Source organism: Sciurus vulgaris (assembly GCF_902686455.1).
Source record: "Sciurus vulgaris genome assembly, chromosome: 6".
NCBI lineage: Eukaryota > Metazoa > Chordata > Mammalia > Rodentia > Sciuridae > Sciurus > Sciurus vulgaris.
In genome coordinates, this window is record NC_136466.1 from 35,464,968 (window position 1) to 35,478,452 (window position 13,485).

The following is a 13,485-nucleotide window of genomic DNA, read 5'->3' on the forward strand; positions in this document are numbered from 1 at the left end:
CTTAAATATACAAATATTTATGGATACATTTATTTCTATAAATATGTAGGAATATCTATAGGCGTTAGTATAAACAAATGTATTTCTTTGCTCTGTAAGGCCCAGAAGCAACAGATAACCTCGTAGTACTAAGCACACCTAATGCCCAGGTTGGTTTTTTTTTCTTAAAACTGGTTCTTTTTAGTTATACATGTCATTAGGATTCATTTTGATATAATTATACAAGTGTGGAATATAATTTGCTATAATCCAGTCCCCATAACTTCCCCTTTCCTTTTCCTCTTCCCTCCCATGTCCCTTTCCTTCTACTCTACTGATCTGTTATTTACTTACAGATTTTTTCTTAAATGGTGAGAGTCACTGTGGTATATTTGTATATGAACATAGGTAAGTTAGGTCAGATTCATTCCACAGTTCTTTCCTTGTTTCATCCCTCCTCCTTCCCCCTCAATTCCCTTTCTGTACTCCACTGAACAAACTATGGTTTCTAATGCCATCATTCAATAAACAAAAACGAGGGTTCTTTGGAGAAATGACTGATTTTAGAACTGTGACAAGGAAATATGGGTCTAGTGCATCTTACAGTACAGAAAAATGCTCAAAAGACAAAACAAATTTAAAAAAGGACAAGGAAATATGGGTCTGGTGCATCTTATAGCACAGAAAAATGCTCAAAAGACAAAACAAATTAAAAAAAAGCTACAATAATGAAGGTAAGTCAAAGAACATAGGAGCAAATGGAAAGATCTTCCAATGGCCAAAGTTCAAAGAATTTGAGTAATAAAGTCATGCTGTATTATAATCCAAACTATAAAATACACGAGTCCTTACTGATATAAACACGATTAACTTAATTTATTAATTTATAAATGGAGAAGAGACAAATCACCCATGCAGAAGACTTCCAAATACTTATACAGATACTTTGCCTTATGCAAATAGTTCATAACCCTCAAGTGTGGGCTATGCAAAGAGACTTTCAAAAAGTACCGTACAGAAGGAAAACCAAGAGTTAACCATTAGAGAAACCTGACAAATACTACCTCAGCCAGGTGACCGAGGTCAAAATCAACAGTTGATAATTTACACTAATAGCATATAAAATTGATATGATGCTAAAGATACTTTACCTCTGTGGTCTTCCTCCCGAACAACCAGATTGCTAATCTAACTGAGAAAAATATCAACATAACCCAACTGAGGGACATTTTACCAAATACCTGAACAACAGTCCTCAAAATTGTCAAGGTCAGCAAAAGAGGGAAAGTCTAAGAAACTATCACAAACCAAAGGAGACACAATGACCAAATATAATGTGGTATTCTGAATGGATTCAAGAATAGAAAGACATTAGCTAAAAATGAGGGAACTCTAAATAAAGTAAGGTACTTCAGTTTAGAACTATGTAATTATTAGTAAGCCAATACTGGTTCATTAACGACAAACCTACAACACTAATTTAAAATGTTAATAACAGGGAAAATCTGAGTGCAGAGTTTATGCGAATTTTTTTTGCATTTATTTTGTTTATTTATTTATTGTTTTTAACATGGTGCTAGGGATAGAACCCAGTGCCTCATGTGTGCTAGGCAAACACTCTACCACTGAGCCACAACTCCAGCCCCTATGGGAATATTTTATACTACCTTTGCAATTTTTCCATAAATGTGAAACTGTTATAATAAGGTTTATTTTTAAAATGAACATTATATAAAATTCCAAGTTTGCCCAGCATGTAATACCAAACTACTTGGAAGACTAAGGCAGGAGAATCACAATTTTGAGGCCAGATGGGGCAATTTAGTAAGACCCATTCTCAAAATAAAAAATAAAAAGGGCTGAGGGTGTAGTTCAGTGGTAGAGCACTTGCCTAGCATGTGTGAGGTCTGGATTCAGTCCCCAAGGTTGCAGGGAAATAAAAGTCCAAAGTCTTCATCATGTTAACTGCTATCAATTAAAAAATGTATTCTATCCTGTAACCTATGAAATTCATTCCTAAACTGGTATTCTAAACCTATGCAGATCTTTTATATTATTTAACCTCCTTCCTCTTCTGTTGCCAGTGGGGAATGTAAGTACAAGACAGACAAAAAAGTAAATTAAGTGGTGAGCTCCAAGGCAGGATGAGCAGTGGATAAGTAATCTTAAGTATCTGCCAGATGAAGGGGTTTCTCCAATTCTACTTAGGATGTAGATAAATCAAAGAAAGATTACAAGCTTATGGAAAAGTTTTTAAACAGAATTATAGCACTTGTTTTTTAGAAGCTATTTTTATTTTTGCGGGAGGGGGGTAATAGATTGAAACCAGGGGTGTTTTATCATTGAGATTAATTCCCAGTCTTTTTTTTTTTTTTCTGAGCTCTCTAACTTGCTTTAACCTCCCAAGTCACTAGGATTACAGGTGTGCATCACCTCCCTCGTTTATGAATTTTTAAAAAGCATGTATTACATGGAAGATAACTAGAGAAATACTAGCAAAACCAGGTAAAAAATTTACACTCTTCCTGCCACAGTAGTACAAAGTGCAGACTCTATCTTTTTTAAAGTAACTAAATCTGTATTCAATCAGAAGCTAAAGGACTTTAAATGATAAAATAATACTATGACTATATTATTCACTTTCTTGATGGACTTTTAGAATAAAGATAACAGATTATATTAAATGGCCCAAATTACTGATATTTAAAGATGTTCTGCAATGTGTGATTTTTTTTTACTAATTTTCATAGAGTATGCTTTTATATTCAAAGTGAATTTCCCTACATTTTATATAGTATGATATTCTTCTATTCATTTTTAGGTATTAAGTATAGAGCTAAATTTTCTAAGAAAATACATCAATTGATTCCGTTTAACCAGTCAAAGGAAAAAAGAAGCATTTGATATTTCGATTGATAAAAAGATTAAAAAGAAATGGCATATTTGGTTAAGAATGTCCACATACTCTGAAGGACATACAAATAAACCTATGCAGTGATTTTCAGTTAGATGATGATCTGACATAATTTAAGACTTATTAAACATAATTTTTTTAAAACCAGGAAAACAATAATTTTCAGACAAATGTACATTATTTGAAACTATTCAAGAGTCCGTAACTTCCCCCTTACTACCACATATCCGCTACATGACAAAGAACTCATTCTGCTAATTAGAAGTAACAAGTAAAACCACATATTGAGCAGTTTTTCCTGTCAATGATATCATAGATACTGCATTGGGAAAGATGTCCTTCAGTCACCAGATGAAGGGCATTCCTTAGAACAAACACCATCAATCTCTTAAAACACAAAGAAAGAAAAACAAAATAATTATACTTAACAATGTGGAATTCGAAGATTAGTCACAAAATACATCCTTAAATGAAAAGTAAGATTAATAACAAAAAATACGTATCTTAATGAAATCAAAGCAACACATTTAATTTGTGGCATTTTGATGACCACTGCAGAGAACAGAAAGGTAAGACATAAACCTTAAATAGGCAAATGACAAAATAAGAGGAAAAGAACAAAGCTGTCAGAGAGGTACAATAATGTTCTCTGAAGTTTATGGGGGGCTTTGGACTGTGAATTCATTATAGTCAATCAAAAATGTTTATTTTTTACTCCTACCAGTTCACATTCAAAGGTAAAGCTCAGAGAGGTGATAATTCAATGTTTCTTTACTAAAATGAAGGGTGGACAGAATTGATATGTGAGCAAGAGGGCTCATCATAGATCTCCAAGTCTATCCCTTAAGGTTTTGAGTTCTAGGTTTAGTGGAGGGTGAAAGATTCTGTAATTAGCATCTTGATTCTCATGCAAGGGTCTTTGAACATCATGTAGAAAAGTGCTACCCTAAAGGATAAAAAGCCTTTCTGGAGGTAGACCGCTTAGAACCATCTTAGTGAGCCAGGAAAGCAAAGAGTTGTTGGTGTATAAATTTTTTTTTTTTTCTGGAGTACAATCAGAAACAGAAGAATAGAGAGCTAGTATATAGAAAGGTTGGAAGAGGATCATAATTTTGAAGACTTTTTTTTTTTTTTGCGGTGCTGGGGATCGAACCCAGGGCCTTGTGCTTGCAAGGCAAGCAGTCTACCGACTGAGCTATCTCCCCAGCCCAATTTTGGAGACTTAACATCAAGGAATGCCTGGGTGAAAGGATGGGAGTCAAAGTAAGGTTTCAGATGACAAGCATGCTAAGTCTGTGCTATTTGACCTATATTTCTCAGCCCATTCTCAGAGGTTAACAGATTTTCATCTAGTGCAACTGGATGGACTGAAATGGGACCTTTCCATAACCCTTATCTTTCAATCTTGAACATGAACTTCATTTAAAATGGTACCAGCCAGGCCTTATCTCCTGGGGCTTTCATGTTTCCACTCTTCCTCACAGCACTTTACCTTTGGGAAACTGTGCTTTGTGGGATTTGTTCTGCCACCTTAACCCCATCTAGCTTCCTTGCTAGATTTCCCAAGCACTCAATTAGTAGATGGTAGAGAAGAAGACAGGACACCCTCAGTGGGGCTGCTTAGCTGCTTAATTGCTGCAGATGTGAGGTTTTGTAACTGTAGAGGCCAGAGTACCATGTTGGGACAAAGAAACATTACATAGGTGGGATCAACCTCACTGACCCAGAGACCTATATCTCCCTTCTTTAAAAACCTTCACTATGTTACTAACAGTCCTTGCCTTTAGGCATACTTCTTTGAAGTTGAGGCTTTTACGTTTATTTTGCTATTACCCTATACAATCCCTCCCTGTTCAAACTGTTCCCCCCTACTTAAAACACTTCTGCTCTTTTTCCACTCAAATATTTTAATCATAAGGATCCTTCTGCCTAGAATACTTTGCTCTAACAACCAATCTTCCTATTCAAATGTCAATTACTCAAGGCAATCCTTTCTGACTTCAGCATAGGTCTTCTTCATTAGACTTCTCATAATCATTATTTCTTATTCAGTGTTTGTTTTCTATGCTTGATTAGAGGTCAATGAAAAGAGGTATGTATTGTGTTTATGTCTAGAAATCTATTAGGTGCTCAAAAATATTAATAAACATAGGATTCAAATTCTTCTCTTTGTTGACAACTGACCTAGCCTGATTAATTCATTCACCCTCATACTCCTTCCACAATAGACTTTGGATTCATTTGGTTTCCCTAAAGAGAGTATCTTTTCTCTGTCAAATTCTAAATCATTCTAATTATTTAGGGCCCAGCACAATGGCTCCTCTATGAAGTCTTCCGTTAAGTCCCTTCCAGACTTAACAGTCAGGGGCCTTTTCATGGTAATACTATGGCTTATTCCATTAAGTATCCCCAATCATTTCATGCACATCTGTCTCCCTAATGAAGTAAGGTGTCCCTTGACACTCATCTGTATATATGCTTGATATACAGCAAATATGACTTAAGAGCCATTGATTATTTTTTGTACCAAGTATATTTAAAATGATGAGATCATGTAGAAAAAAAGAAAAAACTTTGTTATCTCAACAAATTTCACAACCATCCTGCTAGATATATAAGGCAAACAGATGCTCTGTTTTACAAATGAGAACACTAGTTTTAAAGACTTATTTACCCAAACTCATAAGGCTAGTAATCAAATGGGTACAGGATTCAAATCCCAATCTTATGATTGTAAATGCCAAATTTTTTTCACTGTTTCAGAGGTGCTATACCATTTGGCAGAAACAATTTCATCCCTAAAAATAATTGTGAATGTCATGGCAAATTATAAATCTGTGATAAACTTTTAAAAATACTTTTTAGTTGCAGATGGACACAATACCTTTATTTTATTTATTTTTATGTGATGCTGAGGATCAAACCCAGTACCTCACACATGCTAGGCAAGCGTTCTAACACTGAGCCACAACCGCAGTCCTAAACTCTTAAATATGATTTTTAAAGGAACAAAAACAGGAGTCTGAGGGCTGTAGCTGTAGCTCAGTGGCACAGTGTTTTCCAAGGAAAACAGGAGATAATAAATTGGAACTACAGGCATGCACCACTGAGTCCAGCTAAGATTTCTTTATATATTGTGAATACTGGTTCTATGTAAAAGCTATACCTAAGCTGGGTGCAATGATACACATCTGTAATCCCAGCTGAGCCAGGAAGATTACAAGTTTAAGACCAACCTCTCCAATTCAGGGAGACCTTGTCTCAAAAAATAAAAAGGGCTGGGGATAGCTCAGTGGTAAAGCACCTCCAGATTCAGTTTCCAGTACTGAAAAAAAGAGAAAGAAAAAAAAAAAGACTTTATATTATGATGGAATTGAATCTGGAGGTGCTTTACCACTGGGCTATATATCGCCAGTCCTTTTTGAGACAGGGTTTCACTAAGTTGCTTAGGGCCTTGCTAAGTTGCTATGGCTGACCTTAAACTTGTGATCCTCCTCCCTCAGTCTCCCCATGAAGTTGTTTTTTTTGTTGTTGTTGTTGTTGTTTTTGCGGGTTTGTTTTTTGTTTTGGTGCGGGATTGAACCCAGGGCCTTGTGCATGCGAGGCAAGCTCTCTACCAACTGAGCTATATCCTCAGCCCTGAAGCTATGTTTTAATGCCCTTATGGACACCTAAATTCTGTTTGTCTTACAAAGTTCTATGAATATTACTCTCATATTCTACCCCTGAATTTGTTGTTGTTACATACTAATCTGTGATGAGTTACATGGCAAAATAAGTTTTAGAAAAATTCAGTTAATAAAATAAAACAGATTCTTTCCTCTAAGAGTTCTCAGAGATCTCAATATGTGAGTAAATACTAGAAACCTCTACAAAAAGCACACATTTCAAGCACTTTCCAAAATGTACTTTACCATTCATCCTTTTTTCTTCTATGGGTCATCTATGAACATATCTGAATAAACTAATGCTTTAAAGGACACACAGGATATCTTCATTAATTGATGGAGACTTCACTCCCTTTTTAAATAAAAACAATCATTTTTTTGTTTTTTTAGTACCAAGGACTGAACCCAAGGGTGTTTAACCACTAGCCATATCTCCAGGGTCTCATTAAGTTGTCTAGAGCCTTGATGAGTTGTTCAGCCTGGCCTCAAACCTGCACGCCTCCTGCCTCGGCCTCCTGAACTGTTGGGATTACAAGTGTGCACCACCATGCCTGGCAAACAAAAGTAATTTTAAAAACCTTTATAAATATTTTAATTCCTTCTTTATAATTCCCAATATTCCTACATTTGTATTAAAGTACTCTCATTCTACTTACTTCTCTATGTTTTTGTATATGTAAAATAACATCATTGGGTTCAATTCCCACCACAGAAAAATAAAAAATATAAAACATCATCACTGGGAAAGAGGATACATTTTGCACAGTTGAATTTCCCCCTGTCCATTTTGCTTTCTGTTTCTGGTAAAGAAGAAATCAGCATGGAATGAAGATAAGCTAGGTGAGGGCCAAAATTTCAAATACTTTTTCTTCCCTCTAAGGCATTTGTGAAAAGCAAATGTACAACTACACATAAGCAGAAAAACTACTGTCTTGAATATAGTGGTCCCGCATAGAGACCCAGACCCTTTAGACTATTCCTTCACTTCCTTCTGGTTTACCTAAAAGAATTAAGCTATAGAACTCCAGTGATCTCTGGGGAATTTTTAAATACACACACACACACACACACACACACAACTTTATTTTATTCTTTGTGCTTTTTCATTTTTTTTTCTATAATAAACATCTACTTCTGCAATTAGAAAAAATATTAGAGTTCTAAAAGAATTAACTTCAAATGAATAAGTCACAGAACAATAAATTAAACCATCTGTGCTATTCTATCAAGATATGCACAAAAGAAGCCAGTTATAGTAGTACATGCCTATAATCCCAGCAACTAGGGAAGCTGAGGCAGGAGACTAGCATTGGTAACTTAGTGAGACCTTATCAAAAAAAAAAAGAAGGCTGGGGATGTAGGTCAGTGGCAGAATGCCCCTGGGTTCAATTCCCAGTACCAAAAAGAGGAGGAGGAAGAAAAAAAAATGATGCACAAAAGAATCAATGACGCTCAATTAAGGTGAGCAAATCTCTGCAAGAAAATGGTCTAAAAATAGATTATGTAAAAATCTATAAGATGAAAAGTTAATTCCTTCAATAAGACATTATACTCTAAAATCTTTATGAATGTAAAACTAAACTTTGGTTTTCAATTTAAAGAGACAGACTGGTGAAATTGAATGAACACTAGCCAACTTGGGTCTGAGCTCTCTTCTGATGGCCCTTAATTACTTCAATCTTCTAATCTGAAAAATGGGGAGAAAACCTATATCATACATGGTTACTGTGAGGACCATCTAAGAAACCTAAAAAAGCTCACGGCATAGTGCTGGCATGTTATATAGTAAGTGCTCAATAAATTGCAACTACTATGAAAACAGTTACATAGGAAATATCCTAAGTGTTTCCACAGAAATGAACAAATATTGTTAGTACTATAATTATATTAATGACTAAGCCAATGTCAACATTTATCCTGATGAGATTATAAAAATTCTTCCCAAGTAAACCTTAAGAATCCATGATATAATCTAGGTGAATGATTTCAAATCAAACACATTATCTTTCAAAGTTATCAAGCAAAAAGTAAAAATGCGAAACAACTAAGGATTCAGTTACAGTCACTTATTAATTCAAGTTTTACAACTGTTCCCATCATTATTTAAGAAAAAAAATCAACTAAAGGAAAAAAGACATGCATCTCCACAAACAAATAGCAATACTGAAAGTAAATATAACCAGAGAATTATGTTCAAAATTATATGATTTCGCTAGAGGTAGAACGTAGCAAGAAATACTTTCTAAAAGAAAAACAAAATCTAGAAGCCCCCTTTTGTTTACCTGGATGAGTCATGGTAACTGGCTCCTCTTTGGATTTATTATTGTAGATGACTACAGCAACTGCATTGTGGAAAGCAGCCCGTGATATTTTCTCTTTAAATGTGCAATTTCCCCTTTGTAGCAAGGCAATCCACTGCTTGATATTAGGAGGAACAAAGAACCTTGTTTGTGGATCACAGCCCAGATGATCAGCAACTAGGCAAAAGGAAAAAACACACATACACATTAAAAATAAAATAAAATTAATTAAGTCTTTATCAAAATGTTCAACTGTTCTTTGAAAAGGATATATATCTTCAGTACTTCAGGTAACTCTCTGCCAGCAGAGCTATGAATATATCCACTAAGGACAATGCGATGAATCTGAATTGGTGTTTGAATTGGGACAGAGATGTTCATTAAAATGTTACCTGTACTGCAAATAAAGACAATGAGAACTTTTTAACATTACAGATTGACAAAAATAAAAGAGACTGGCAATATCCAGGGTTAGTTGGTAAGAGAAGAAGAAAGGAAAAACACAAAAGAAAACCTCAGAAACCCAGGTGACACTCTAAACTTGACTTTCTGTCCATTTACTTACACTTACTAGTCTCTCCACACATACCACTACCATAAGGAAACAGGAGATTAATTTTGATTGGGATAAATGGAAAAGTCAAAGTCACCTTCCATTTAGTTATAAAGCAGTCTTACTGAAATCCAAACATGTCTGAATATACTTCTTAATAAATGTCAAAGGAAATTAGGAAAAGTTCAGTTTGGGCCTCTATTGAGAAATTTAAGTACTTAAAATGACATGTAAGTAGAATAAATATACTCCTCCTCTAATTTATAATTGGTAGAAATTACTCCGTAAGTCCACATTAAGATCATATACTGCATCCATCTAACAGAACAAACACCAACACCATTCCTAGGGACTACCATTATAAGGTCATGTGTCTAGATTTTTGGAGATAGTTTGTTTCAACTATCCCTAAGTGTATTAGATTTTGTCAGACCAAACTCTTCGAATTTTTATTACACACATATGGCCTTCACAGCTTTGGTGGTCTCTGCAAATCTTAAAAAGAAGCCCCTGACTGTTCTTCCCATCTCCCATTTTCACATTCAGAACAGGTTAAAATTAAAGAGAAAGGCAATTCAGAAAGAGAAAGAGGCCACCAAACGTAAGCTGTAGAAGGCCAAGCAATATGCAGTGGCCATCCTCCTACAGTCAGTCACTGCCAGTCCTATGTGTACTGGGGAGGAAGAGAGGAAACACAGCATACTAACACAAAAGGTAAAAATCAGAAGCAAATAAATTATTAAAAATATCAAGCATTAATTAATAACAAAGTATAATTATAGTATATAAAAAGATTATACCAGTGGGGAAATGTTTGCTTCCCACACAACTGGAAGCACACTGCTTAGCAAAACAAACTAGGTGTTTATAGTACTTACTGTAAAATGTAGATATGTCACTAACTTTATAGAAAAATCACATCTATCATTTCCACTTAAACATCTTTCCCCAAATTTTCTTGTAATTATCATGGACAGGGATATCACTGAGAGCACATTTGCTACCAAAAAGTCTCTGAATATGCAGTAAATGGGAGATGAATGTTTTAAAAATTTGTGGTGATTGATACTGTCACAACATCTGCACTCCAGAACATTAACCCTTTCTTAATCAAATTAAATGGAGGGAATGATGGGGTACAGCTGAGTTGTAAAGCATTTGCCTAGTATGTGCAAAGACCCCAACACTGGAGGCAGGTGGAGAGAGGGAGACAGTTATTACATTGTGAAACTTTAAAATTATGGAGCAGATTGTTTACTTATAGTGATTTTCTGCTTTATAGATAATTTATACTGTTTTAAAATACAAGCATTTATATCATGTGTTATGGTAACCCCAATGTCTTGAAAATGTCCAATACTGTATCCAAACACAGAGCAATCAAAGAACTAGTTTCAAGTATTTATTTTTCAAAACATATATACTGCTGCATAAACAGCATAAAATGTAGAATCAAGCAAACCTAAAGAGGTGTGTATGTTTGTCTTCTGTGAAACTCATTTGCTTTTCTGTGACTTATCCTTCCTCTGTGGTTTCAAATGCATATATAAAGTAGTAAAGAGGAAAATACATACTTATGAAATCAGCAAAACTTGAGGTCCAAATTCTAGATCAACTAGGCCAACAATTGTGACAGATTACCTAAATTCTCTTATCTTTAATTTTTACTTACTTACAAAGACTGAGATATTCATTCTTTCTTTTTTTTTTGGGGGGGGATGGGTGGGGTACCAGGGATTAAATCCAGGTGTGCTTAACACTTGAGCCACATCCCCAGCCTTTTTTATTTTTTATTTTGAGACAGGGTCTCACTAAGTTGCTTAGGATCTTGCTAAGTTGCTGAGGCTGGTCTCAAACTTGCAATCTTCTTGCCTCAGCCTCCCAAATCGCTAGGATTATAGACGTGTGCCACTGTGCCCAGCTAAGACTGACATATTCTTATCTTACAGAGTTGTGTATATGAAAAAGTTTGTAATAAATTCCTTTAGTCTTGAGTACTTTAAAAAGAAAAAAAAATTCCCATTGGGTGTGATGGCAAACCTGTAATTACAACTACTCAGGAGGCTGGGGCAGGAGGATTACAAATTCAGGGTCAACACGGGTAACTTAGTGAAACTATCTCGAAAAATTTTTAAAGAGTTGGGGATGTAGTTCAGTGGTACAGTGCTCACCTAGCCGTACGTAGGCCTGGATTCAATCCCCAGTACCACAAAAATAAAATAACAAATAAATAATAAAGTAAATTCCCTTTCTTTTTACTGCTATCCATCCTGAGTTGGCCTCATGATGCAGTTTGGTGCCTTGGGGATTTTCTACACCAAAGTATGTGAAATTCCCCCACAACTCTCCAGTAGCTTTGTATCTCATGTCCCTCTGCCCCTAAGTCTCTTCTTCCCCTTTCCTTCTGACAGTATCACAGTCCACTGAGAAGAACAGCAGGCCAGTAATATCCCTAAGATTCTCAAACAGAAAAGACACAGCAAGGGGTGCAACCACCAAGCAAAATACATCAAACCTACTGAAGAGAACTTTAAAATGTCCTAAAGGAATCTCTACTCACCAAGGACAGATTCCACGAACAACTGTACAATCAAAACAAATTCCAATGACAGACTATGAGCAAATGAATGTTCCCATTCCCCAAAATTCATCCAAATCATCATCCAGAAAAGGTTTTGAAAATGTTTCTAACAGAAAAAAATATAATGGGCAATAAGAAGCAAGAATCAACTAAGCAAGCTCCTATTCCATGAACTAATTATTATTCAGGAGAAGAAAACGAGGGGCTATTATGACCACGTATTACCATACTACACTCATCGAGTTATCCCTTCCCATAATTAAAAAATAATATGAACAATGAAATAATATTAACGGCTCTAAAACAAGAGCCAAGAGTATTGGCCACAGTGATTAGTGACACTACTTTAAAATTTAATACCAGTTTATACTTGAGGCAATTTATTAAGTGAAGACATTAAAACTTAAAAGATATATGCAATTATGACCATTAAAATTTGTCAATGGTAATTCTGCTCAAATTCAGAATCATTTTTCATTTTCTTTATATTTCATTAGTGGATGCTACCTCTAACTTCTTTACTTACAGGGCGGAGAAAAACTTCTAGTTATAATGAAAATTTGAAACTACAGGTAATACTAGATATCATATTATACAACTAAAAAATGTTTTTATTTATGGCCTTTCCTGTTGAATCCAAAATTAACTAAACTCAAAATGGATTAAGGACCTCGGAATCAGACCAGAGACCCTGCAGATTATAGAAGAAAAAGTAGGTCCAGATCTTCAACATGTCGGCTTAGGACCAGACTTCCTCAACAGGACTCCCATAGCACAAGAAATAAAAGCAAGAATCAATAACTGGGATAGATTCAAACTAAAAAGCTTTCTCTCAGCAAAGGAAACTATCAGCAATGTGAAGAAAGAGCCTACAGAGTGGGAGAATTTCTTTGCCAATCATTCTTCAGATAGAGCACTAATCTCCAGTATCTATAAAGAACTCAAAAAACTCTACTCCAAGAATTCAAATAATCCAGTCGACAAATGGGCTAAGGAAATGAATAGACACTTCACAGAAGATCTACAAGCAATCAACAAACATATGGAAAAATGTTCAACATCTCTAGTAATAAGAGAAATGCAAATCAAAACCACCCTAAGATTCCATCTTACCCCAATTAGAATGGCGATTATTAAGAATACAAGCAACAACAGGTGTTGGCGAGGATGTGGGGAGAAAGGTACACTCATACATTGCTGGTGGGGCTGCAAATTAGTGCAGCCACTCTGGAAAGCAGTGTGGAGATTCCTTAGAAAACTTGGAATGGACCCTCCATTTGACCCAGCTATCCCACTCCTTAGCCTATACCCAAAGGACTTAAAATCAGCATACTACAGAGATACAGCCACATCAATGTTCATAGCTGCTCAATTCACAATAGCCAGACTGTGGAACCAACCTAGATGCCCTTCAATTGATGAGTGGATAAAGAAACTGTGGTATATATATACAATGGAATATTACTCAGCCATAAAGAATGATATAATTA

The 13,485-nt window shown here is 35.3% G+C and overlaps 1 protein-coding gene across 4 annotated transcripts in view; it reads right to left on the bottom strand.

Moving 5' to 3' along the window:
* The window catches only part of RNF130 (ring finger protein 130), a 126,061-nt gene that overhangs the window by 83,797 nt on the left and 28,779 nt on the right, over positions 1 to 13,485 (bottom strand). For all 4 annotated transcript variants that reach the window (XM_079144199.1, XM_079144200.1, XM_079144198.1 and 1 more), the window contains exon 2: positions 8,844 to 9,038. In XM_079144199.1, the coding sequence (XP_079000325.1) occupies positions 8,844 to 9,038 (195 nt within the window). The remainder of the gene's footprint in view (positions 1 to 8,843; positions 9,039 to 13,485) is intronic.